General features: G+C 52.8%; 1 protein-coding gene and 1 long non-coding RNA gene across 3 annotated transcripts in view; one reads left to right on the top strand and one right to left on the bottom strand.

The window, feature by feature from the left end:
* Positions 1-21764: 21764 nt before the first annotated feature.
* Positions 21765-25660, bottom strand: LOC140598699 (uncharacterized). Its single transcript, XR_012001323.1, has 2 exons — positions 23063-25660; positions 21765-22937 (listed from the first exon to the last, which is right to left on the bottom strand). It is a non-coding gene; the product is annotated as an uncharacterized lncRNA (long non-coding RNA).
* Positions 25661-26985: 1325 nt separating this feature from the next.
* ANKH (ANKH inorganic pyrophosphate transport regulator) overlaps positions 26986-27670 on the top strand; it is a 113309-nt gene continuing 112624 nt past the window's right edge. For both annotated transcript variants that reach the window (XM_072757223.1, XM_072757224.1), the window contains exon 1: positions 26986-27453. In XM_072757223.1, the coding sequence (XP_072613324.1) occupies positions 27358-27453 (96 nt within the window). In that variant the 5' untranslated portion in view covers positions 26986-27357. The remainder of the gene's footprint in view (positions 27454-27670) is intronic.

The raw sequence follows: 27670 nt of genomic DNA on the forward strand, positions 1-27670 counted from the left end.
ATACACCCTACCAGTTCTGTTTCTCTGGAGAACCCTGATTAATACAGCCTGAAAAAATCCTTTTCTCATGAAACCACGATTAACATTTTGTGAGACACTGGAGTTCTGAGGAGAACAATCAGTTAGGGAAATGCCACCTTAGACCACGGCCTTCTAGAAGGCCTGCACCTCACCAACGCAGAATATTGGTAAGAAAGGGTCTGAAAAAAGTGAAGAAACTTAGTGCAATTATCACCCTGTGATTAGCAGGCTTTCATAGTAGTGGACTCGTTCACGGGACAATTCTTATTTATTTATGTATTTATTTATTTATTTATTTAAGATTTTATTTATTTATTCCTGAGAGACACAGAGGCAGAGACCCAGGCAGAGGGAGAAGCAGGCTCCCTGCAGGGAGCCCGATGTGGGACTTGATGCCGGGACCCCGGGGTCACTCCCTGGGCCGAGGGCAGCCGCTGCACTGCTGAGCCCCGGGTGCCCCAGAGGACACTTTCTATAGAACTAAGTAGCTGCTAATTCACACACCTCAAGAAAGGAAATTGTCACAAATACAAATATGATCTCAGGAATCACTGGGAGGCCCTTTCCCCTTCCCTGCCGCATACCCGTGTTCCGTGATCCGCGTGCACAGTGTCCCTTGACGTTCCACTCGGGTCCGGTGGCCGCTGTGCGTGGCCGTGGGGTGGGCCCCGCGCTGCTCTCGCTCCACGTGCTCAAAGGCAACTTGCAAGGGAACCTGAAGCCGTTCTCCTGAGCCGTGAGCAGCCAGTTATCTTGTTAGCAGGGCAACACCGTCCCGCCGGGCAACAGCACTAGGGTGGATGTAAAGCCCTTGCTGAGCAGCAGGACAAACGCGGAAGGGACTCGAGGCATTTCCATGACACAAGTGCCATTAACTATTAGGATCTTGAGCAAATAGCTGTTTTTGGCTCCAGCCAGAGGAAATTTCCCTTAGCTACTGAAATGGATCGTCCTAGGCACTGGCGTCCTGCGAATAAAAGAACTATACCCTATACCCACTAAGCTCCATTAATACCCAAGAGGCCTTCCCCGTGGAAGGGGAGAAAAGCCCACCTTGGATTAAGCAACTGTTTTTAAGTAAAAATATATCAGTTCTAGAAAGATCTCTTTTGCTTTTAATTTTAATGAAGATTAATCTTAATCTTGTGGGGGCACCTTGGGGGGCTCCGTTGGTTCAGCGTCTGCCTTTGGCTCAGGTCGTGACCTCAGGGTCCCGGGGTCGAGCCCCGGGTCAGGCTCTGTGCTCAGTGAGGAGCCTGTCTCTGCCCCCCTCTGCCTCCCCCTGCTCTCTCTCCCTCCCTCGCTTGCTCTCGTTCTTTCTAATAAATAAAATCTTTAAAAACCCTCGCACTGTAGAGCGAAGCCCTGTGGAGATTCCCGTCCAGGTCACATGGTCACTCTCCCACTCGACGACGCTTTCTCACCTTCCAGGAGGACGGAAACCTCCCGGCCACCAAGCAGCGTCCAATGTCTCAAACGGAAGGCGCTAAGGAAGCGTCCCCGGGGGATCTGAGATGGTGGCAGCGGTCGGGGCCGCAGGGTCGCCGTGATGCCGGCCCCAGGTGTGCATAGACGTGGCTGCAGCCCAGGGACAGGCCTGCAGGTTGGGTTCCAGCCCCGTGGCCAGGCTTCAGGCAAGTGCACTGGGAAGCAAAGGGGCCGGGGCCTGGGGCCAGGGCCGGGGCACCCTTGGGCTGAGTGGGGGCCGGGTGGCACCCGCAGGTCGGGGCGGCAGGTGATGCTCCTCTAGGACGGCCACCGCCCTGCAGCCCCGGGCGGGGCGACCCAGCATCCCTCAGAGCGCCGTGACACAGCAGGGTGCACGGACCCCTGGCTGCTTCAGGGTCTTATTAATAGGACGGCAACGTATCAGACGGTCACCAGGTGTCCCCACGTGTGAAGTCTACAAACGCGACAGTGGTCCTTGCAGAGGAGTTTAAGGTATTTTTCAAGTATTTTGAGTCTCCAGCGATGAAAGTAACTACATAATGAGAAACGTATTATTTCAATTGAAAGTCTCTTATAGGAAAGTAATCGGTTTAGAAAAATCCTTAAGGCAAATAACTCTATTCTGATAAAAATCACACGTTTTGGAAAGAGCTGGAGGGTGACAGTTCTCGCTGAACAGCCTCTACCCAAGAAACCTTCCAAAGCTTGAGGAGAGGTTATCTACCTGTTGATGTCTACTGGCCTCTGGTTAAAATAATGCAGGAAAAACTAGGCTCAGGAGCAAGACCTCATTCCGTGGAGCAGTCCGACGGGCGACCTTCCCCTGGGACGCCAGCGGCACGGAGCAAAGGCTTGAGGCGACACGGAACACACAGACACAGAATGGCCACCCGCGAGACGTCTGTCCCTGAGAGCAAGGCCATTTCTTGCAGCGCTTGAAAAATGAAGGTGGGATTGCAGGGAAAGAGGGAAAGATAAAGGATTTTTGCCGACTTTTATAACAGATGAGCAATTTGCCACCTGTCACTGAGATGGAGTTTCCTCTATAAGGAACCTACACAGAAACCGCAGCACCTAGAAACATCTTGGGCTCACAATTTTTTTTTACAGATTATTTATTTATTTATTCATAAGACCCAGAGAGAGAGGTAGAGACCCAGGCGGAGGGAGAAGCAGGCTCCACGCAGGGGGCCTGACGCGGGACTCGATCCCAGGACCCCAGGGTCACGCCCTGGGCCAAAGGCAGATGCTCAACCAGTGAGCCATCCAGGAGCCCCTTGGCTCACAATTAATTTGAGTGTACATATGGCCTTTTTGTCTGCAGATATTTTTACATTTTATTTCTTTGCATCTCTGGGGTGACAGGACCCTCCTGTCTGTGCTCTACGGCTGAGAGGCAGGGGGTGACAGGAGAAAACAACGTGCTCCCCACGATCAAGTTCAAGCATCTGCAGGCTGAGGCTGGAACCCACATCCCCCGACCTCTGAGCCTGTCGTTACACATACTGGGGCTTTTTGGCTTTGTTGTTGCTCATTCGGAATTGCTATCTTTCATATTTTCAGTAATTAAAAGAAATCTGAAAATCATCTACCAATCAGCAAGACCATGTCGCTGACTTACGGTGCAGCTAATGCTTAGAAACACATCTGCCACCAGATAAAGATACAAATGCAATTCAGTTCTTGAAAAAGAAGAGGTATTAGACTTAGAGATCATATCTGTACACAACTTTTTTTTTTAAAGGTTTTATTTATTTATTCATGATAGACAGAGGCAGAGACACAGGCAGAGGGAGAAGCAGGCTCCATGCCCGGGAGCCCGATGTGGGACTCGATCCCGGGTCTCCAGGACCGCAGCCCAGGCCAAAAGCAGGCGCTAAACCGCTGCGCCACCCAGGGATCCCGATCACTTCTGTACACAACTTTAAAAGATGCAAAAAATCACTACTTCAAGAGCCCACCTAAAACCCTAGGGAGCCCTGGAACAGAATAAGCCATGTTGCATGCAGACGTGCTTTATTAGGGTCCCCTCAAATACATGAACTTCCATTTCCACGTATCACGAGGTCTTTAGCTTAGGATAATTCTCTACGACACTATTTTCCTAAAAGTGGAGTCAGCCCTGGTCTTCAGGCCAGGGGTGTTCAGTGGGTGCTCTGTGTGCCCCAGGAGCTCCAGGGAGCAGGGCGGCCCCGGGAAGCGTGGCCTCACCCAACTGTGCCCTCGGCCCCGGTCCCCGACCCCATCCGCTCCCGGTCCTCCCGTCCCACCTGGGTCTCTGCCCCTCTCTCTCTCTCTCTCTCTCTCTCTCTGTGTGTGTGTGTGTGTCTCTCAAGAATAAATAAAAATCTTTAAAAGGTAAAGATAAATAGGGTGGAGCCCCAGCTTCCAAGGAGTTTAGAGTCTAGAAGGAACAGCTCAGTGCTGTCTGACTACATTCCAAGCCTGAAGCCTGGAGTCGAGAGCCGTAGATAAGCCCAGACAGTATGCGGAGGGAGGTCAGAGTGAGCGAGATTATTCCAGAAAGCAGAGGAGATGGAATCAGGGAGGTTGGCAGGGAGTCAGGAATAAACCAGGGTTGAGCTGTGGGAAAGCTAGGAAATGAGACTGGGATCCTGACGTGGGAACGTGTCAGACACCGGCCTAATTAGGGGGTTGACCTTACTCTCTGCGTGTTAACCAAGAGCAGTGTCTTCCACGGCCGTGGACCTTTCCAGCCTCGCCCGACACTCGAGGGGAGCGAGAGGAGCGAAACTGAGACGGAGATGGATGCCTGCAGGGCAGCACCGTGCTGGGTTGTAGTGTTGGGGCTCATCTGGGAGGGACAGGGGTGCAGAGTCCGCGTGAGGTGGCTGGGCCGGGGTGGCCGTGGGACCGGAAACACTCAGCAGTGATCTCGTAGAGAGGCTCCCGTGTGATTTCATGAAAACCCCTAAAAGGCACTTAGCGATTCACTCAACACGCACGCTTCTCTCTGTTTCCACCAGCATCCTTGGTGGCACGGACTCCAAATGCCATCGAAATTCTAAGATGTTCCTTTTTTTACATGTTAACATGTCCAAGAATTGGGTGTTTTGCAGTCAATATGTACATTTAATGTGGGAGCGATGCTTTTTTGGGGGGGAGGGGTATGGTTTGTTTTTAAGACGGTCATCCCAAAGTCAATGGTGTCTTAGGATGAAGGAAATGTAAAGATATTCTCCCCCTTTTTATTTATTTTATTTATAAATTTATTTTTTATTGGTGTTCAATTTGCCAATATATAGAATAACACCCAGTGCTCATCCCGTGAAGTGCCCACCTCAGTGCCCATCACCCAGTCACCCCCACCCTTGTTCCCCCCTTTTTTTCCCTTGTTCCCCTTTTTAAATGAGACTGAGGCAAAGGTGGAATCACGGCCCAATCTCTTGTGGGTGAGAAACCTGCCCATCTGTGAATGACACTCTTCTAAGGCATCAGAAATACTGTGTTCCCTTGTAGGGAGCCTGCACGCAAAGGTGCGCAGCCACCCCACTAACCTAGCCAAGCTGTCAGCTGTCTTATGGCCATTTTCCAGGCACTTCATTCAGCGAGTCCAGTTGCCTTGCACTGAGCTTGCAGCCGAGCCCACAGCAGCCAGGAAAACCATCCCCTCCCACATGGGGCTCAAAGACCAAGGACGGAGACAGACAGGTAACAACAATGACCTGGGCAAATACTGAATTGCAAACTACAAAACATCACAACCCAAATCCAAGATGCTGTGATATACGTCAGAGGGTCTAGAAATGGTCTGGGCCACCGGGGAGAGCCTTTTCTTAAGGTGTGATTTTTTAGCTCATCTAAGAGCTCCCATTGAGCAGAGGAAGGTCCTGGGGTGGAACTTGCTGGGTCAGAAGTTATTTCCGGGAAGAAGCAGACTATTCCAGGCAATGGGAAGGGCATGTTCAAAGGCCCTGAGGCCAGAGGGAACTTGCTGTTTCTCAGGTCTACGAAGAAGGTCAAGGAGGTTTGAGGGGGGAGGTTTGCATGAAATAAGACCAGAAAGTCGCGTGGGTCATGGAGATGTGGCTACTTATCCCAAAAGCATAGGGAGGCAGCTACTCTTTTACTTTAAAATGTTGGATGGATGAAAATCTGATGGTGACAGTTGGACACGCAAGTAATTTCTGTTTAATATGAGTGGAAGTTTAAAATCCATGCAGTGTCACACGCTGGAAGGCTCCTTCGTAATAGCTGGGGCTTCTGTCTGCAAACATCCGAGACGTGAGCGCGGGCTGCAGCCAACACACGCTCCGCGTCAACCAACAGGCCGCGCCGCTTGTTCTTCCCAACCGGCTGATCCTCGTAAGCAGCCTGTGGACCCGACTCGACCTCAGATCTACAAAATGACGGGCTGTCCTTCCTCCCCGAAGGGGACTGCAGTGCTCGGGGCAGTCCCAGAGCAGGGGTGCAGGGCAGCACCCCGCCGGGTCCTCCGCCTGACCACCGAGGGGGCTCGATCCATCGGGGCTGGGCTGGGGCAGGGGCACGGGCTGAGCTGCCCACAGGAGCCAGTACTGGGGAAACCACACAGGCCACCGCTTCCTAAGGCCCAAATGACCCCCCGGAGGAGGCCCGAAAGCCCGAAAGAAAGCAGGCCTAGAGGATCAGGGAAACGAATCTGTAACAGAGGCTGGGCAGTTCGGGAGTCTTGTTTTCCAATTAAAAGACCTTAAAATCGGGAAGTTCACCACACAGCACCAGTGGGGGTGTCAATGGGCCCAACTTTTGGAGAACCAGGTTGGCAGCGTGCGTCGAGAGCCTTAAAAAGGTCCATATGGGGCAGCCCGGGGGGCTCAGCGGTTTAGTGCCGCCTGCAGCCCAGGGCAGGACCCCGGGTCATGGGATCGAGTCCCACGTCCGGCTCCCTGGGTGGAGCCTGCTTCTCCCTCTGCCTGGGTCTCTGCCTCTCTCCGTGTCTCATGAATAAATAAATAAAATCCTAAAAAAAAAAAAAAAAAACCCACCTCAGGCAGTGTGGCTCCAAAGTCTGTCCTCTTAACCTCTGTACCCCATGGCCTCCCGTAACTTTCCTGGCCCACTCTTTATCTCATTTCCCCTTTTACAGCCTTACCTCACCCGTGCTTCAAGGCGGGGAAGCGGCGGCCCCAGGTGCCTGGTCTGGACTCTGACTCCTGTCCTTAGTCATCAACCACACTGGCTCCTACGCTCACGCTGCTCTGGCTTCTGAACCACAAAGCCCCCGTAACAAGTCTTTGTCGTCATAATCCTGGTCTTCTCACCGTTTCTGTACCTCTCAGGCGCTCAGATCCTCGCGGCCTGGCCCCTTCCTTCCTCCGCGGGCGCTGAGGCCAAAGCTCGGGGCGGTGGGAGCAGAGAGGTCGGCCTGCCAGCGACTCCCACGAGAGCAAGTCTGGAGGCGCCTGGGGGGCTCCTCGGGGACGCACCGACTCTTGATTTGGGCTCAGGTCATGATCTGGGGGTCCCGGGATCGAGCCCCGTGTCAGGCCCCCCGCTCAGCTGCAATCTGCTTGCGATTCTCTCTCTCCCGCTCCGTCCCTCCCCTGCTCGCTCACACTTTCTCTTGCTCTCTCTCTGTCTCTAAAATAAATAAAATCTATTTAAAAAAAAAAAGTCTGTGTAATGAGCATGAGGGGGAACCTTCCTAATAATGAATCAATCACAACTGCCAACGTGCGGTGACAGCCCGTGTCATGGAGACCCGTCGGGGGGCGGGGGCGGGGGGGATTTTCTGCTCCGTCGAGCTCATTGCTCAGACGAAGGTACATCGTATTACTCTACTGGTTTCCTACGTTCCTGGTTTTGTCCCTGCTTATCGGATCAGTTGCTGAGAGGGGGTTGTCAGCATCCGTAGCGGAGGTGCGGGTTGTCATTCCTCCTTCGCTCCGCTCATTTTTCATTCACGTGGTACAAAGCCGTGTTGTTAGGTGCATGCAACTTAGGGTTGCTTTGTGTTTCTGTCGAACAGCTTATTCATCATTAGGAAATGTCCCTCTTCTCCTCCAGGAGATCTGACCTTAGGATCTACTTGTTTTTATAATAAAAACAGCCACAGCAGCCTTCTGGTGGCTCGTGTCGGAGTGGCGTGCTGTTCTGCATTTTTTTGCATTCAATCTGTCTTTTTATTTAAAGCATGTCTCTTAAAAACAGCGTATATGTTGCTTCTCATCCAGCATGGCAATCTTTGGCTTTTATTTTTTTGAAAAAAAACGTTTATTTGAGAAAGAGAGAGAGAAATCAGGGGCAAGGGAAGAGGGAGAAGCAAACTCTCTGCTGAGCATGGAGCCCAACTCGATCTCACAACCCGGAGATCATGACTTGAGCCCAAATCAAGAGTCAGGTGCTCAGCCGACTGAGCCCCCCCAACGCCCCCCGGGGACCCTGACAATCTCTAGTTTTACTTTATTTTATTTTTCAATATTTTTCAATTTTATTAGTTTCCTGGAAGCGCAAGAACAAATGACCGCAAACCAAGGACTTAGAACAACAGAAATGGGCAGCCCGGGTGGCTCAGTGGTTTAGCACCTGCCTTCGGCCCAGGGCGTGATCCTGGGGTCCTGGGATCGAGTCCCACATCGGGCTCCCTGCATGGAGCCTGCTTCTCCCTCTGCCTGTGTCTCTGCCTCTCTCTCTCCCTGTGTCCCTCATGAATAAATAAATAAAATCTTCAAAAAAAAAAAAAAAAAAGAACAACAGAAATGTATTCTCTCAAAAGTCCAGATGCTGGAAATCCAAAATCGAGGGGTCAGCAGAGCTACCTAATCTTCCTTGGGAGCTTCTAGGGAAGAATCTTCTCTTCCCTCTTCTAAGATCTGATCATTGGTGGCAACTCTTAGCGCTTCTTGACTTACTGTGCCTCTGTCGGCCTCTGCCTCCCACGGCCTCCTTCCCTCTGTGCCTCATCCACCCTGTGGCCAAATCGCCTGTTCTCCAAAGGACGCCAGTCATTGCATGGAAGGTCCACCCTAACCCAGGGTGAACTCCTCTTGATTCTCCCCAGCTTTATTGAGATAAAGTTCATTGTTGATAAAGTCCAGTGCTGTGTCGGTGTGGGGTGTATCGCAGTCACTTAACTTCCATGTGTAGTGAGCTGGTCAGCACAGAAAGGGCAGGTCATACCCATCATCTCATGCAGATGCAAAAAAAAAAAACAAAAAAAGAGGAAAGCGAGGGAGGGAAAGAAAAGTCTTTTCCTTGTGATGCAAATTCTTGGGATTTCCTCTCCTGGGCCTCATCAAAACCTGAGGATACCTGCAAAAACCCTACTTCCCACACCGTATTCACGGATGTGGGGGTTAGGACTTGAACATCTTTTCTGGGGGAAACACCGTTCAGCCCACTTCAGTCCATCCGTGTTTAACACAATTCATGATGGGGCGTCTGGGTGGCTCAGTCAGTAAGCGTCTGTCCGTCTGCCTTTGGCTCAGGTCATGGTCCCAGGGTCCTGGGACGGAGATCCATGTCAGGCTCCCTGCTCGGCGGGGGTCTGCCTCTGCCCTTGCTCGTGCTCTCTCACTGTCTCTCTCAAATAAATAATCTATAAAATCTTAAAAAAAAAAAAAAGACAATTGATATTCCTGGGGGGTGTGAAGGCGGCAGGAGGGCCCGTGGAAGCGGGTGGCGAGAGCCTTCTGGCTGGACCCCGCCCTCAGCACAGCTCTTACAGTTCTGTTTTGGGATTAAGCCATCCGTTAGAATGAGTCAAATCAAACTAAGTGTGTTATTATCAACCCAGAGTGGTTAGAAAGAAAGTTATTGCCTTTCCAGTATTATGCAAAGTGACTTTTGTACATTTTTATATTCCAGAAGGTTCCTGGGTGTGTCCTATGGCTGCTCTACTTCATGGCCTTCGTTTTGTCTTTTTGGCTCTCCCAAGTCTTTCCCAGACCTTTCAACCTCCCCACCCTCCCTCCTCCCTCCAGGGCTGTCCACATAAAGGACCCATCAGCTCAAGCCCCATTCCTTGGGTCAAACACCTACAAAACCATTTTATGAACGCTGACGATCTATAAAATGCAAAGTTTATGATTATTATGGCTCCATCAGCAAAGGGGGAAATAGGAGTAAGTTCCATCGGCTGAGTTGACAAAGAACGGTGGCTGCAATAATCACAAATGGAATGAGGTCAAAGTCTCCAGTGTGGTGCCCAAAACTCCCACGACTGGGCCCGTCTTGTCTTCCCATCTGCCAACCTAACACTCCTCTCCTCGTACCTGCCCAGGTACCCCCGCGGGAAAAGCCCTGCGCTCTCAGACTCACGCTGCTTCATCTTTCGGGATTGCCCTTCCCTTCCTCTTGGTGTGCCCCTGTCTTAGTTACTAAGATATCAAATGTCTTTAGCTCCTCCTCCTGGACCCCATCCTGAAGGTCAAGGATGAGCCCTCCACGCTGCGGCCAGGAGAAATCTGTCCCTTCTCACTTCCTTTGTGTCTCTCTCCAGCACTTCCTCGCTGTCTACCCTCAGCAGGGTCATGCACAAACACCTCGTATGTCCTGTCGGGATTATCAGCCTCCTAAGAACAGAGGCTCCATCCTACTCGTCATCACATTGCCAAATCCCAAGCGCTTTCCCAGGAGACAGATGCTGGGGGCATCAGCTTCGTGTTTCCGACAGCGAGATCCGCCCACGCGCAGAATGTGAGGAGACATCAATCCCACTGTCACCCACAGATCAATAAACACAGAATATACATTTAGGCTTAATTTTGGGGTCAGGTCTCTCAGAGCGAGGAGATACCCCTGAATTATTCTGTCCCTCAACCGCTGGAAATCCTCGTCTCCTCATAAATACTGAAAAAGAGATATTTATCAGAGATAAAGCACCGGATTTGATTCTTGACCATTACCAATTCCAATGTTATCTGGTTCAGAAAGAGGCAATCACACAACAGACGTAATGAGTCCATGACACGGCAAGATGGTTCCAGTTGTCCTAACCTCTACCGTCGTTCCGATGCTGCCCTCGTAGAGCTGGCTTTTTGACTTTTGAGCTACTTAGCAGTGAGACGTAGTTTTACTATCAGGATGGGGACTTCTGCTCACCTGGAAAGTGTGTCAGGAGTTTACGGGCAGCAGTGACTGGTGACTCGGCGAGGGGACAATGGCCACGAGGTCCGCCCTGCGCCAAGCCCTCCTGGGGTCACGGTACGCGCCCACCTGGATCTTTACTGCTTGTGACCTGCTGCTTCTCGCAAGGCTGCTCCTTCTGTAGTGTGGGCACCAGGTCGGTCCTGCTGGGTAGGGCTGGGTGTTGGGAAACGCGGGTAGAACAAGGTTGTCATCGCCTGTACTTACCCTGTCGTCACTGTAATCACCAGACAATGAGGCGAACACAGTGAGAAAGAGATCCCGCGTGACCCTATCCCCCCTGAATTAGACCGACTGCAGGGATTCCGTCAGTTTATCCGACGTGTGCAAACTGGTCCGTGTCTGATGCCGTCGCGGGGACCGTGCTTGCTGCGTGTATTTTGATTCGAGTTTTCGTTTTGAAGCAGGTTAGCAGTAAACATCCGACTCGCCCATCCTCTTCTCTCTGCGCACGTGTTCAGCGTCACGCTGGGTGTGCTCACTATTCAGACGTGCTCTTGCCGGCCCTGTTCCCTCAACCAAACACCGCTGGCCTTCTCGGAACGTGCCCTGTCCCGCTCCTTCCATTGCCCCTTCCTTCACTCCCTGCCCAGAGTGCACATGAGTAGGAATTTTTATTGTAATTTCAAAATCCTCCACTAAAAACATCCGCCTATTTTTTCGCCAGTGGGGGCTCCGCTCCTGATTACGTCTTCACCTTCTTTAGAGCAGCGATTCCACATCATTGGGATTTGACAGAAGTAAAAAAAAAAAAAAATAGATTCCAATTCAGCATGGTCAGTCTGTTTTGCCAAGTAAAAACGTTGAAAAAGAATAACAACCATCTCAACATCACTCATCATCAGGGAAACACAAAGCAAAACCTCAAAGAGGGGCAGCCCAGGGGGCTCAGCGGGTTAGCACCACCTTCAGCCCAGGGCGTGATCCTGGAGACCCGGGATCGAGTCCCACGTCGGGCTCCCTGCATGGAGCCTGCTTCTCCCTCTGCCTGGGTCTCTGCCTCTCTCTCGCTCTCTCTGTGTCTCATGAATAAATAAATAAAATCTTAAAAAAAAAAAAAACCCAAGACCTCAAAGAGGTATCACTTCACAGCTGTCAGAACGGCCGACATCGAGACGGACAAGTGTTGGTGAGGACGTGGAGAAAAGGCGACCGACCCTCATACAACCACTGTTGGTGGGAATGTGACCTGATGCAGCCACTGTGGAAAATAATATAGAGATTCCTCAAAAAAATAAAAATAGAACTACCCTACAATCCAGTGATTCCACTACTGGGTATTTACCCAAAGAAAATGAAAACATTAATTCTAAAGGACATACGCAGCCCCACGTTTATTGCAGCTTTATTTCCAAAAAAACGGCTGTTTTTGCCCATCCTTGGCCCCCTCCCCTCCAGCAAGCAGCAACTTGCTTCCTGTGACGATGAGCGAATGAGTCGCGCACCTATAGATCTGGGTGTCCAAGCACTGGGGCGTCCGGTACCACGCCGGACGTCGGGTCTCTAGGACACAGGGACGAAAGCCACCATCTGTTCCTCAAGGACCTCCCAGTGTGAAGAGGGTCACCCCTAAGAAGACGGCCAGACCCAGCGAAGCCCGTCGGGCTGGAGGCAAACGCCAGGAGCCAGACGGGCTTGCGGAGGATCCCGGGTCAGGAAAGAGAAATGAGAATGAGAGGCCTTCCAGAGAGAAAATATTGGAAAATTTTGGGGGGATTTACACAATTTGAAAAAACCCGAAGTGGAACAGCGTAGCTTCAGAAACACTGGAAAATGTAAGGAAAAAGTTAGGCATTGCTGTAAGAATCCAGGATATGATGCACAGGACATCCAAAATCTACATTAGTCGACTGTTTGTGTTATTGGTAAAGGCCCCCGTCAACAGGAGGCGACTAGCCGTCAAGGTTTGGGGAGATGTTCAGCCGCACGGGGCGTCCGTGTCCCGGGCTCCACGCTGTTCAAGGGGCAGCTCGGGCCGAGGGGCTGACGTCCAGGCCCCAGATCACCCGTCTGCTACGTGGCCCCTGGCTGCTCAAGTGTCGTCCTGCACCAGCAGGACCTGGAACCTGCCAGAAATGTGGAGAAATGCGTCGGGTCCTGGCAAGGCGGCCACATAAAGGACAACTGCATTGTAACAGGACCCCCAGGGCCCCGCGAGGCCTTTGAGGCTCCAGAAGCACTTCCGTCGCCTACCTCCTGGCCATCGAGGCCCCCACCGGCCTGGACACCCGCGGCAGCGAGCCCCTTCCTACCCACTCGGCCCGGGCCACGCGAGGGCCTGTGCCTGTGTCTCCAGGCCGATCGCCACCGTCACCCCCCAGCCCCCAGCCCACAGTCTCGGGACTGCCAGGAGCCACGGGTGTCCCCACGGGTGCCGAGTGGGCCAGGCGGCCAGACTCGGGGCCACAGGGAAGATGGAGACCAGAAGGGACCCGGGTGCCAGCTGGCAGTGTCGTGGGGGCCAGAGGCCACCAGGGACCGGGGAGCCGGGCCCCAGCCCCCCTGCAGCTGGGCGCCCCAGGGGGAGGCCTGAGGCTGGCCATGGGGACATTGCCATGGCAGGGTCACCCATGCCCTGCTTTCGGGATCGCGACTCACAGGGCACCCAGGTGGCAGCGCACAGCCAGTAACTGGAGGCCACTTCCCGGGGCCCTGAGCCCAGCACCGGGGCCGCATGGGGCCTCACGCTGCCAGGACGGCTGCCGAGGCACTGTCGCCTCCTCTGCGGCCCACTGGCCTCTCCAAGCGACTCACACATGCCGTACTCCCGGGAGCAGGGTCGGACACACACTTACAGAAGGGGACATCGGAGGGGGGAGTCCCCGAGGCCTCCGATCCTTTCCCACCAGCTTGGGGTGTGACGCGGTATAGACGGTGAGCAGTGCCCCCCCCCACGTGTGTCCAAATCCCAACACCCAGAACCCGTGACCGTGACCTTACTTGGAGAAAGGGGTCTTTGAGAATCAGGGTCAGGATCCTGAGAGGCGAGCAGGGCGTCTCCCCTCTGGCCCCCGGGGGTCGAGCCTCCAGAACCACGAGGGACTAAACCCTTCAGTTTTAAGCCACCGGCTCTACTGTGATTTGTCCCGACAGCCCCAAAACCGAACTGAAGAGCCTTCCACCTTGGGGGGGCGCCTGGGGATTGAGCTGGTTACGCGGCTGGCCTGTCCCTCACGTCCCCGGACCCCGGCCCTCGCGCCCTCTATCTCTGGTTAATTAACTGATTTAATCTTTTTTTTAAAACAATGTTTCATTTTGTGACTATTCCTCTAAAACCGCGTTGGCATCTAAGACCAATAAAATGTGGGTACCGTAAATCTGTTCGATTTCAGGTGGGGGAAAACCCAGATTTGAACACCCACGTTCAGAGAATTACTAATTTTAAGAACGTACAATCAGAAAATAGGATGCGCAGAGTAGGGCAAGACGTTAGCTACTTTTTTCCTCAAAAGAAAAAAAAACGAAAATGCTTTTTGTGCAAAATATTTTGCAGTCGATAGGTAACATGATTTAGGGACAAAGGTTAGTCGTGTTGTTCCTATAGTGTCTGAATTAGGTTTTCTTTAATGGGCATTAAGCACAAAAGAGAGGAAACGGAGAAGAGCAGGCACAAGAGCTGAGACGCCCGCCGCGAGTCTGTCTTGTAGCCGCAAGCTGTCAGCAAAGCCGGCAACGCCTCCGCTCCGGTTTTTTGGTATAAACACTTTATTTTGAGCCTCTCTTCTCTGTCTCATGCTAATAAGACACTGTGACACCCATGGGCTCGGGCGGCTCGGTCGCTCCCGTCACCCTCTCTCCGGGCCCGTTCAAATCGGTCCCCCGAGGCCCCTGCACCCGGTCATCCCCCCGCGGCGCTGAGCCGCTCCTGTCCCGGGGCCCCACGTCCCCCCAGCGTCCCCCCCGGGGGCAGGAAGGGCGCCCCAGAGCCCGGCCTGTGGCCTCCTGCGGGTCCACTGCGGGACCGCGTGCCCGTGGCTCGGAGTCCGCGTCGCTGAGGCCCCGGCTGCCATCTCCATGTGCCCCGGCTTGCTGTCCCTCGGCCACTGCCTGTCCTGCTGGCCGACCCCAGGTCCTCCAACCCGAGCTCACCGCCCGAGTCCTACCCCACTCCCTGGATGGCCCCGCAGGGCCGGGGCCCCCGACTCTCTGTCCGGCCTCCCATCTCCACGGGGGCCCAGCAGGCGTGCGGCTGGGGTGTCCACGCAAACCCCCGGGTTCCCATCTCCAGACAGGTCCCCTCGTGGGCTGCCGCCGTGACCCCCCTGCCCCTCGCCCCACTCCAGGTCCCTGGCTAGTGCCTCACATGCCCGAGCGCTTCCCGGATCCCCACTTACCGCCTCCACCCTAACTCGGGGCCCAAGTCGCCAGTCTCTGTCCAAGGCCACTGCCCCCCTCCGCCCTGTGCTCAGGTCTCTCTGCTCGGCGTCACAGGGCCGCTTGCTGTCCCCCTGCCAGGAGTCGGCGTTCAGGGCTCTATCGCTGGCACCCGGGACGCTGCTCGGCTCGTTGGTAACGATGAGGAACCGAATAAAGGGTGAGTGAATGAGCACAGAGGCAGGGGCGTGAGGCTGGTGCTGTCGCCTGCACTCAATGAGGAGGAAGGCCGGGCTCCGGTACCCCTGGAGCGTGGGCAGCCCCAGGTCCAAGCGCGTGTCCCGTCGTCTTAGGGACCAGTTAGCACTCTTGATTTCTGCCTCCGAATGATGACTCCCAGACAGATTTTGAAAAATAGCCAAAAACAGGATTTGGGGGGCAGAAAACACAATCAGACTCACCTTCACTGACTATTAGGATGGGGGACCACGCAAATTTAAATATGTGGGATTTGCAGGGAGGAGGCAGGCCAACCCCGGGAAAACACACCCCGTAAACTTGTCCCGCAACCCGCATTGGGACCTGAAAGGGCAGATGCTTGTCGCAGCTAACGCGTTGCTCATCCGCACACTTTATGAGCCTTGGGCCACCTGCCGTGCATGGGCCTGTCAGGACAGGTGGACACACACGCAGCACACCCCGGAACACGGGCCTTAGGGATGCTGAGCAGGGAGTCCTGGGAAAACACGGGGACAAATGCGTCCCCTCCTGCTGGGATGGAGCCTCCAGCAAGCAGCAGCCCTGGCCGGGCCGGCGGCCAAGGCTCCCCGGGATGAGGCCCGGATGGACACCTGCTCTGGCGGCCACCCTGGCACCTGGAGCCAACGGGCTGCTTAGGGTCAGGCCCAGGTCGAATGCCCACCCCCACCCCCCCACCCGCAGCCCCAGCACCAGGAGGGAACTGGAAAAATCCTAACACAAAGGCCAATGAGCCTCAGTCTCAATCCAGAGCCGCTCCCAATCCACCAGCAAAACACTCCTTTGGAGACAAACTGGCAGGATTCTTAGACAGAAGGAGGCAAAAATCCCCGACTCAGGAAAGCCAGGCGCTCTGTGGAGGGGCTGAGCCTTCTAAGACGCGGCTGGAACATTCTTGGGTGGGACGGTTCATCAAAACACAAACAGCTCAGCAGTTCACCTTTACCCAAAACCAGTTCCTCCGCGAGCTGCCCCAGGCACGGCCTCCACTGGGCCAGGGAGGCAGGCGGGTGTCTCCTCACTCGGCCGCAGGGACCACTCCCTGTGTCCCCGTTCCTGGCGATCCGGGCCGCCTGCCTGCTGCCCCACCTCCACCCAACCCGGGGCTGCCTCCATAAGCAACCCCCTAGCTCGGTCCGCCCCCGGCCGTGACCCCGACTCCCACTCCCCCTGGGTGCGGTCAAGCCGACAGGAGCGGGCCAGCGTGGCTGGGAGAACCGGCTTTGGAATCGGGGACATCTAAAATGTAGATCCAAGGAGTCGGTCCTCCCAGGCCAGCCCCACCCTATGTGCAGAGAAATGGGCTGCACCTGGACGCCACTTCCCATGGATCTCCAGGTGCCCAGCACGGGCCCTCCCCAGCCCTCCCCCATGGCCTCAGCCCTCCAGGGCCGCTCCTCCCGGTGAAAGGAGAGCCCCGTGGGGTCCCCAAGCTGCAGCATCCCCCCCGACGTGTGCAGCTGCGCCCCAGCCCACAGGATCCTCCCCACAGGACGCACAGGGCACGGGCATATGCACGTCGGAAAGCTTAGCAGGAAAAAAAAGGACGTAAAAAGAAATCGTCGATATTCTTACACCGATTACACGTCTAACTAATGTTTTGGATACAGAGGGCTAAAAACGGATCATGACGGTTAACCTCTCTGTTCTGGTTTGCCCTTCTAATGAGGTTACTTGTGACAGGCTAAAAAGTGGCCTCCCAGGACCTCTACTCCCTGGAACCGGAGGGCATCGCCTTATATGGCAAAAGGTGAGACTCTGAGGCAGGGACTTCAATTAATGGAGTGGCTGAGCTCTTGGGGAAAGAGGACGGACGTTTGGATGGTTAGGCCTTGCGAGGCAGAGGCATCTGTGACACGTCGTACATACGGGGCGACGTGTGTCTGTGTAACACGACCAGGGGGCAGAGGGCCACGCGCGAGGCGCCTGCTGAGCTGTCCGCCAGTCCGTCCGCTCTGGAGCTCCCAGGGGCCACTGTGGGCAACGGGACCCCATCCCTGACCCATCCCATTGAACCAGGATGGGCGCCCGACCCAACCTGGCCCACGCAGGGGTCCTGCTGTTGAAACATAGACCCAGGAGCAGAAGGGACCTGGTATCTAAGCTCAGGAGCTGTGGATGGGCATTTTGTACTCATGGCCTGGACCAGAGAGACAGAAGAGGACAGAGGACAGAGAGGAAGGGAGGGAAGGGGCAAGAGGGAGAACAGAACTAGTGGTTTAGGGACGGAGAGGGTCCTGACGGTGGCCTTACTAGTCGAAGTCGACCTCTCTTACAGCCAACCAAAGGAATTCACAGATTCACTGGTAACTTGTGTCACAAGTGCTCTGCGACCACAGCCAGTGGGAAGTGGTGATGGAGGTAGCCCGGCCTCGCCGCCCCGACCTCCCGCCGTCCCTTCTCCAAGCCTTGCTTCATCTCCCCGTTTCTGAGAAACCGCCAGCTCCGCAGCTTCCCTCCTGGAGCCCTAGGATCACCCCATCCTTCAGCCTGAACCCCAGGCTCTGAGGGAGGGCTGCGACTCTGCCCTTCGTGGAGTCTGAGAAAAATCAAGGCCGTCCCACCTCGAGTTTAGCATCAGCTCAAGTCCAGCCATCGTAGGCCCCTGGGAATAAGAGCTGAACTTTACGGGAAAAACTGCAGAATGTCCTCGATGTCAACCCCATATCAGAAAGACAACAGAGCCCACGCCCCTGGTAGAAGTTCCCATATTAGAACGAGAACAGGGCTCAATGCCCTTGAAAGCCCCACGTCAGAATGTTAACAGAACTTGAGAAATTCCTCCCCCCCTTCTGAAAATCCTATGGGGGCCATCCTATAAAAAACCCAGCTGTAACCCACCTCGGGGTCCAAGTCCCTGCCCCGCTGTGTCGGGTGCACTTGGACCCAAGCTCGAGCTTGCAAGTAAACCCTCGTGCACTTGCATCGGTGTCGGCTCCTCGGCGGTTTCTCGGATTCGCAACCTCGGGCACAACACCTTTGAGCATCGGACATCAAGAGGCCCTGCCCTGGGGCTCAACAGCTTTTAAGCCCCGCGTGTGCGTTGAGTACCAACCTTGCCCCGTGTTAGCTCTAAGACCTTAGAAACTTGCTTAAGCTTCGTGTTTATGCTTCTACTGGGTTAAAAAAAAAAAAAAAAAAAAAAAAAGGAGGGGGCGTCATTGTAGCAAATTCACAGAATTACTTCAGGGATTAAATGAGATGATATGTATCAAGAATCTAGCGTAGCGGCATCTGGCGTTCAGAAAAATTGCAGTAAATATTAGCTATTGTTAGCGATAGAGCAAATAGGAGACTGTACAAATTCTAAAGCAAATTAACTGGGTTGATGTAATATTCAAACATAAATCGGAAACGCGCTCGTGCAGCCCTTTATGATGCGCTGGCCGGGAGCACTGCTGAATGCTGCAAGCAACCGTGTTCTCTATTTGCGTGCTTATTTGTTTAATGGCTGCTCCATGAAGGAAAGGCTTCTGATTTATTTTATTTTGTTTAAATATACATATATGCTTTATTTAAAGTAGGTTTATACTGGGGCACCTGCAGCTGGGATCAAGAGTCCGACGCTCAACTGACTGAGCCACCCAGGCACCCCCAGCCTCCAACTCCTGATCTCAGCTCAGGTCCTAATCTCAGGGTCGTGAGTTCAGGCCCTGCACTGGGCTCCAAGCTGGGCATGGAGCCCACGTTAAAAAAATAATAATAATTAATTAATTAATTAATTAATTAAAAAGTAGGTTTATAAAGATCTGATTTACACATATCAAGATTTCACCCGTTTTAGGTAGACAGTTCCATGAGTTATGTGATCACAACCACAGTCAAAATGTAAAATATTCCTATTTCCCCAGAAAGTTTCCTTGTGCTACTTTGGAATGATCCTTTAAGCTCCCTCCACCCCCCACCCGCAGGCAAGGGCAGCCGCTGGTCTGATTTCTGTCCTGACAGTAAGAGTTTCATCCATATTGTGCTGTTTATCAGTAGTTTGGCTTGTTTACTGGGAACAGGATTCCGCGGTTCGGCTCTATCACCACTTGTTTATCCATTCATCAGTTCATGGTTATTTGGGTTGTTTCCAGGTTCGGACCATCACAAATAAAGTTGCCATAAACATCTGCATGTGGGTTCTTTTTGTGGACATACCTTTTCCTTTCTCTTGGATAAACACCCAGGAGTGGAACCGTTTGGTGAGTGTGTATTTGAGTTCATAAGTAACTGTCAAGTCATTTTCCAAGGTGATTGCACTATTTTGCACTCCCAACGTGATTAGGGGAGCTCCATTTGCTCTGTAGCCTCCCCAGCACTTAGGCGCTTTTGCCAAATATTTAAATTTTAGCCATTTTAGTGAATGTTTAGTGGTTTAAATGCACATTTCTCTAATAAGTAAAGAAGAGGAGAGTCCTTTCATGTGTTTATTAAACACACAGATTGGAGTTACTTGTATTTCTATTGGTATGTTTTGAAAAGATTCCTATATTCTTGATAAAAGCTCTTTATCAGATATGAATTTTATAAATATTTCTCCCCAATCCATGGCTAGTCTTCTTAATTTTCTTAAGAAGAGCTTTGAGGCACCTGGGTGGTTCAGTGGTTGAGCGTCTGCCTCTGGCTCAGGGCGTGACCCCCGGGGTCCTGGGATCGAGTCCCGCGTCGGGCTCCCTGCAGGGAGACTGCTTCTCCCTCTGCCTGTGTCTCTCATGAATAAATAAATAAAATCTTAAGAAACAAAACAAAACAAAACAAGAGCTTTGGAAGAGCAGAAGTTTTTACCCGTGAAGTTCAATTTATAAATGTTTTTGTATGTGGTTTGTGCTTTCGATGTTGTGTCTAAGAAATCTTTGCCTAACCTACGGTCACAACGGTTTCCTCCTATGTGTTTATCTAGAAGTATTGTAGTTATTACATTGAATCTATGATATATTTTTTATTTAATTTGTACACGTGGCATGAAGTATGGCTCGCAGGTCATTGTTTTGTTCCAGCAAAATTCGCTGAAACTATTATTCCATCTCCATTTAATTACCTTGCCATTTTTGTGAAAAATCAATTGGCCGTATACGTGAGGGGCTATTTCTCATTCTTTATTCCGTGGATGTGGATGTTTCACCTGAAGCACACTGTGGTGACTACGGTAGCTTTCCAGTAAGTCTCGAAATCGGTGAACTCAAAACCGAGTTCTCCAGTTTTGTTCTTTTCCAAGATTGCTTTGGAAAAGCGATCCTCAGTCCTGTGCTCTTTCTTCCTTTTCTTTGATTGGGATTCTGTTCAATCTGTAGACCAGTTTGGGTAGAACTGATATCTTAATAATGCCTTCTGGCCCATTAATCTATCTCACCTCTCCATTTAGGGAAGTCTTCTTTGAACTCCTGATGTTTTATAGTTTTCAACATTTTTTTATTAGCGCCAGCCCTAAGTATCGCATGAATTTTAATACTACTGTCAATGACAGCTTTTAAATTTCAATTGCCAACGTCTCCCTGCTGGTATATTTTAAACACGGTGGAGGACTCTAAGTGCCTTTGCATCCCGTGACCTTGCTAAGCTCACGTATTAGTCCTGGTAGCTTTCTCATAGAATCTCTGAGGCTTCCTAGTTAAAGTATCTCATCATCTGCAAATAAAAAAAATGTTTTTTTCTTGCCAGGGTATGTGGTACCTTTTATTTCTTATACTTGCTTTATTGCATTCGCCAGAGCCCTCGGTACGGCTTTGAATAGGAGCGGTCAGAGAAGACACCTTGCATTGTTTTCAGTCGTGGGGAGATTACGTTTGTTTTGCTCGATACTACACACCCAGCACCTTGCACCACGCCTGGCACACAGTAGGCCCTCAAAAGAGGTTGCTGAATGAATGAAAACAAAGTTAGCTTATCTACATAGAGATTAAAAGGGCATTGGTTTCATTACTATCTTGTCCAACTACTCAATCTATTGAGTCACAAGTAAAATTATGTAACGTGTTGCAGGTTATCATTTTGAAATTAGGAACCTTTTCTTTTTTTTTTTTTTTTTTTTTAGGAACCTTTTCGAGTATAAAAATGTTCCGGTGGGAATATAGGAATTTAGGGACAAGCTATCTAGTTGATGTGACACCGGACTGCGTATTTGTCCGATGAATTAAAACTTTAATTAATCAAATTAATAGACTCAATTAAAATGCAGTAACAATAGAACTATTGTTTGTCTGCCTCTTCTCTGGGATACTCAAGTCTGAGAAGTGACAAAACTTGATTTCCACATATTATCAAAATGCTAAGGGTGTCCAGTTAGTACTAACTGCATAATGGAAAGGATTAATATCCTTCCCAACTTGGAGATTAGACATAAAACACTTTTAGAAAACTCAATTCAAAACATATCACTTGGTGTCTGTTACTGTCCTGGGAGTGGAGGTGAGAAATAGGAAGTGAAAGCAGATTGTAGTATTTTAAATAGTTCCTAACCTTAGGAAATTACATATTTTGTGGTAGGTATCAGACATATATTAGAAATTGAGACTAAAGCAGCTTTACATCTGATTGCCAAAATAAATAGAAGAAAAAAATATCAAAGGGAGCTAGAATTAGAATCTTTCTGAAACACATGCTATGTTAAAAGGGTTTTTTTTTTTTAAAAATAGACTTTAGACCATGGATAGCTTAGCAAGAATAAAAATTTAAGCTTTATTACATATTTTTAATTACATGCATTTTACGTTATTCTGGTCATTTTCTAAAAACAAGCAAAAGCAAGGACATCTGGCTGGCTCAGTCAGTACAGCCTGTGACTCTTGATCTTGGGGTTGTGAGTTCGAGCCCCATGTCGGGCAGAGAGATTACTTAAAAACAAGTGGGCAGAGTTTAGAGAAACAGAGGCAAAGAGGTCATGAAAAGTAGCTGTATTTTAATATTGGTTCCATCTGCATTCCATTCCAGACCTAAGGTTTGCAGAGCCAGGATGAATTACCCATACACCTATCCCTCGTGTGTCACCATCACGAGCCAAATACGAGCCAGCGAATCATCACGTGCTCACCCATATAAAGTACGTCGCTTCCAGACTCCGAATCCTGAAAGGTGCTAGTGGTGGTGGTATTTTTGAATGGCACCAGCAGAACCCACCCCAAAGCTTACTCTTGTTTTTTTTAGTCACTTTTAAAACACAAAATAAGTTAATAGTTACCAATACACAATGTCATCAGGTTGCATAATTGGCCTGGCAAGAGGCTCCCCGAAGGTCTTATTCCCTAGCAGTTATACAAGAACAAACAAACAAAAAATTTTAGCAAAACAAAATTTATAAAACGCATCATATATGGATAAGACCTGTATCTGTGTTCTGTCTAAAGCTGTCTCAGATCCTTTCCTCAGAATCAAAGAGGACGAAACAAGAAAAAACCATGCATGACGTGTATGTCTGCTGCCCATGATTGTTTTCTTCTGACTTAATTTTACGTTTTCGACACTTAAAACATGAATGTTTCCAAAGCCAAAATTAGATTGCAAAATACATTCAGAGAATTCCTTCCTCCATCCCCATCTGACCCTGTGCTCTTTCTTTCACCGCAGATAAGCACTTGAAACATTTGTGGACTATACTTCCAGTGTGACTTATTCACAAATACAAGCAAATACATGCATGGATGCACAGCCATATTCATATTTCTCTCCCATTTTTCCCCCTTCCCCCCCCAATGCATACCGTTTCAGTTTGGCACTTTGCTTCTTTTCACTTACCAAAGTATCCTGCAGACCACTCATTAACAGCATGCTAGAAATAGTCCCCATTCCTTTGTGCAGTTCAACATTTGGAGGTATCCGTGTGGTCCCTTTAAAAATATTAAAGAAGTCATGAAGAGTGAGACCCGTTAACTCCTGGCACAATATAAATAGCTAATTCTAGTTTATGTATAGCAAAAGTTCCATTTCTGGACCGTTTACCCACACCACTCACCTCCTACCTCCTATTGGTGGGACACGCTGAGGGTACAACCCCTGGCTTTGATTGCTGGCCCAGGTGAACTGTAACAAGGCTTCGGGCCAGAAGGACACAGGGATGGCAAGAGTCAGGCTTGCAGCTGGGGGGGAGGGGAGGAGAAAACTTTCCTTCCTGCTCTCTGGAAGCTTGGATCGGAGCAGGTATCATGACTTCATTAAACGGAACAATATTAATATGAACTCAATTAAGTAGCCTAGAAATCAGAGGCTTCCCCACGCCGCACCCCCAATGGGCCTTGCAGTAAAATTGTACGAGGCTCCAATGTAGAACCGTAAGGTTGACCTTATAACTAGTCTACTTTGGGGGCTCCCTACTCATTTCGAAACTAGACACCAATATCCAGAACTAATCCTTCCCCTAGAATGATGTTAGGCTGCTTACATGAACTCCATGATAGACCATAAATACGTGTGACCCGTGTAGATAGCTCTACAGAGTCAGTCTTACACAAATCTTTATGACATCTCCTCCCAGCTCCTGTCCGTGGCTACAGTTCCAATCTGCCGCCAGTGGGCACCTCAAGTTAAAGAAATCCGAGTTATAGAATCGGATGATTTTAGACACGACCTTTTATTCTGTTCTTTGCAACAGATATAGGGATAACTTGTCCTTAGCCATTTAAGATCAATTCCTGAAAAAGAAAAAAAAAAGACACACATGTAACTTTTAGTTCTCTTTTTTAATTAGCTTCTTCAAAAATTGGAGTTAATAATTTTAAACATCAAAACAATGGTATATGGCTGGTCATCTGTGAAATTGTTTCTGTGCAAAGTTAACTTTCTCCAAAGCTCTAAAATCAATGCCCACTTGCACTTCTGGTGACATTTTGTAAGTATTTTTAAAAACTTTTTCTTCATATAAACTGCTCTATGCCCATCGTGTTAAATATTGAAAAGTATAAAAGGAAACTAATAATACTATGCAGCTGTAGCTACACACTGTAAATAGCTGGATATATTTTCTTCTGGCATTTTTCCTATATGTGTATATTTTCTCCTTACACTTTCCAGTGTAGAGCCTGTAAACCTTGCAACGTCCTTTGGTCAAAAAAAAAAAACAAAAAACAAAAAACTGTAAATTGACGAGAAAGCTATACCCCCTGAAAGAGAACACTCTGAATCCAATGTAGATGACTCCACGATCTCTTCTTGGGTTCCGTGACACTTAGAAAACTTCATTATCATCCCTTGGTTTTCTGGAGTTATCTTTTCAAACAACTACTAAGTGAAGACAGGAAGTTAAAGAATGGCCAAAACCTCCCTTTGAAATCAATTCTCTGATCGAGTCCTTGACAGAAGAAATAATCAAATGTCCCGTCTTTCCACCTTGCCACAGGGCGACTGAAACTCAGAGGCCTCTCAAATCTAAAAAGTGCTCTTTGCCATAATCAAAGATGACACTGTCAGATCACTCACTTATAAAGTACACTTTTGGGACAGCTCGGGTGGCTCAGTGGTTTAGTGCCCGCCTTCAGCCTGGGGCGTGACCCCAGGGTCCCGGGATCGAATCCCATGTCGGGCTCCCTGCTTGGAGCCTGCTTCTCCCTCGGCCTGTGTCTCTGCCTCTCTCTGTGTCTCTCATGAATAAATAAATAAAATCTTAAAAAAAGAACAAAAGTACACTTGTAGAGTACTCGCAAAGGAAGACGGCCCTTCATGGATTCACCGGGTCTTTCCCACCGTGCCCCCCTGCGCGGGACGGCCTGTGTCTGCAAGGCCCGCAGCAGCGCCAGCAACAGCGTGGCAGGCAGGTCCTCGTCAAGGGAGCAGCCAAAGCAAACCCGGCTTGATGAGCATTGATCGGAGACCTCATCAACCCCACATTCCAGACAAAGGTCAGTGCAATTAGCTTGCGTTGAGTAAAACAAGCCCATGGAAACCTAGGGTAACAGTGGATAAACCATAAGGTGATATTTGCTTTAGAAAAGAACTCCTGCCCCGAGAATGCCTTTAAATAACAAGCTCTACAAGTATATGGCGCAGAGGATTTGGCTCCATTAAAACACACCTTTCAGGAACATGCTATGGAGGAGAGTCCTGCACCCCAGCACTTCCTGTTTTGCTGCAGAATCTTTTAAATAATATTACTGGACACCCCTAACACAATTAATAATTACCAAATTTTCATTTTAATTATAGGGGACGTCACCGGAGGTTACAGCAGAGCCACAGGGTAAATTGTCCTCCTCTTTCTCAAGGCCTCGCGTGGACTGTGTGGAATTTTAAAAGGTCTCTCGGAGGGCACAAAGTATGGGAAGTGTCCAGCACTTGTAAATACGCCGTGGAACGCCCCAGGCCTCCAGCCCGGGACCCAGCTCATTCACAAGGCTGAGTGTGAGGTAGCAGGCCCCTCTCGGGTGCAAAATTACTTTATCGCTTTTGACAAGGAATTGCTTTAATTCATCGTGCAAAGGAAGCTCCGCAAGCCTCGTGTCCTGTAGGGGTGGACGCGCTCCCCCCAAGGTTCCTGGTCTCAAGAGGCCGACGGGTCTCCAGGCCCCAGCCCACCCGCAGGGGCGCTCCCGGGCCCGCAGGTGCCGGCCCCGCCCCGCCCCGCCCCGCCCCGCCCCCGCGGGCTCCTCCTTCCTCCCTCCTGCGTCTGCGAGTGGACCGCAACCCCGCGACCCCCCAGCGCCCTGGGAGCACCCCAGTGACCCCGCAACCCCCCCGGGACTCCTCCCCCACCGGAGCACCCCCCGCAAAGCCCCGGCGCCCCGGGAGCACCCCCGTGACCCCGCGCCCCCCCGGGACTCCTCCCCCACCGGAGCACCCCCCGCAAACCCCCGGCGCCCTGGGAGCACCCCCGTGACCCCGCGACCCCCCGGGACTCCTCCCCCACCGGAGCACCCCCCGCAAACCCCCGGCGCCCTGGGAGCACCCCCGTGACCCCCCGGGACTCCTCCCCCACCGGAGCACCCCCCGCAAACCCCTGGCGCCCCGGGAGCACCCCCGTGACCCCGCGACCCCCCAGGACTCCTCCCCCACCGGAGCACCCCCCGCAAACCCCCGGCGCCCTGGGAGCACCCCCGTGACCCCGCCCCCCCGGGAGCGCCCCCCCGGGACTCCTCCCCCACCGGAGCACCCCCCGCAACCCCCTGGCGCCCCGGGAGCACTCCCGTGACCCCGCGACCCCCCAGGACTCCTCACCCACCGGAGCACCCCCTGCAACCCCCCGGCGCCCCAGGAGCACCCCCGTGACCCCGCCCCCACCCCGGGAGCGCCCCCCCGCGACCCCCCGGGAGCGCCCCCGTGACCCCGCGACCCCCCGGGAGCGCCCCCCGACCCACCCCCGCCCGTCTGTCCCGCCCCGCCCGCCCTCCCCCCCAGGGCCCCGGGGCTCCCGCTCCTCCGCCGCCCGCGCTCACGTCCCTGCCCGGCCGCTCCCGGGCTCCGCGGGGACCCCCACCCCGGGCCCCGCCCCTCCTGCAGCCCGGCCCCCCCGCCAGGCCCACCCCGCGCGCCCCCGGGCTCGGCGGCCGCCCCGCGGCTTGTGCCTGCGCAGCGCCCCCCGCGGCCACCGAGCGCAGGCGGCAGCGGGGGAGGAGGGCGCCGCCCGGCCCCGCCCCGCCCCGCCGCCCGGCCCCGCCCCGCCCCGCTGCCCGGCCCCGCCCCTCCCTCCCAGCTCCGCCCACCCGGCAGCCCGGCCCCGCCCCCCACCCCGGCCCCGCCCCCTCCCAGCCCCGGCCGGCCGGCCCCGCTCCTCCACGCAGGCCCCGCCCCTCCACGCAGGCCCCGCCCACCCGGCCCCGGCCCCGCCCCTCCGCCCGGCCCCGCCCCGCCCTCCCCTCCCGCCCCGCCCCGCCCCCGCCCGGCCGCCGCCGGGTCCGCGCCTCCGCGCCTGGGCGCCCGCCCCTGATTTCCTCCGCACGGCGGCGGCGGCGGCGGCGCCTCGTGCGCGGTATTTATTTATTTCCGGGCCCCGGCGCGCTTATAATGGAGCCGCTGTCCGCGGAGCCCTCCGCCGCCGCCGCCGCCGTCCCTCCTCTTTTTTTTCCCGGCAGATCTTTGTTGTGTGGGAGGCCGGCGGGGATGCGCTCGGGCTCGCGGCGCCGCTGCTAGAGCCGCCGCCCGGACCGCACCGGACCCGACCCGACCCGGACCCGGACCCCGCGACCCGGACCCGGCCCGGACCCCGCGACCCGGACCCGGCCCGGACCCCGCGACCCGGACCCGGACCCGACCCGACCCGACCCGACCCGCCACAGCCCGCGCCGCGGCACATGAGCGTGGGGGCGGCCCACGGCGGGGACTATGGTGAAATTCCCGGCGCTCACGCACTACTGGCCCCTCATCCGCTTCCTGGTGCCCCTGGGCATCACCAACATCGCCATCGACTTCGGGGAGCAGGTGAGCCGCGCCCGCCGCGCCCGCCGCTCCTCGCACCCGTCGCCCCCCCGCACCCATCGCCCTCCCCGTGCGCCCCACCGCCCTCCCATCACCTCTATCAGCCTCCCCGTGCGCCCCATCACCCTCCCATTACCCTTCCCGCACCCATCACCGTCCCCGCACCCATCACCCTCCCATCACCCCAGCACCCCCTGCACCCCAGCACCCCTGCACCCTC

The sequence above is a fragment of the Vulpes vulpes genome, chromosome 4, assembly GCF_048418805.1.
Source record: "Vulpes vulpes isolate BD-2025 chromosome 4, VulVul3, whole genome shotgun sequence".
NCBI lineage: Eukaryota > Metazoa > Chordata > Mammalia > Carnivora > Canidae > Vulpes > Vulpes vulpes.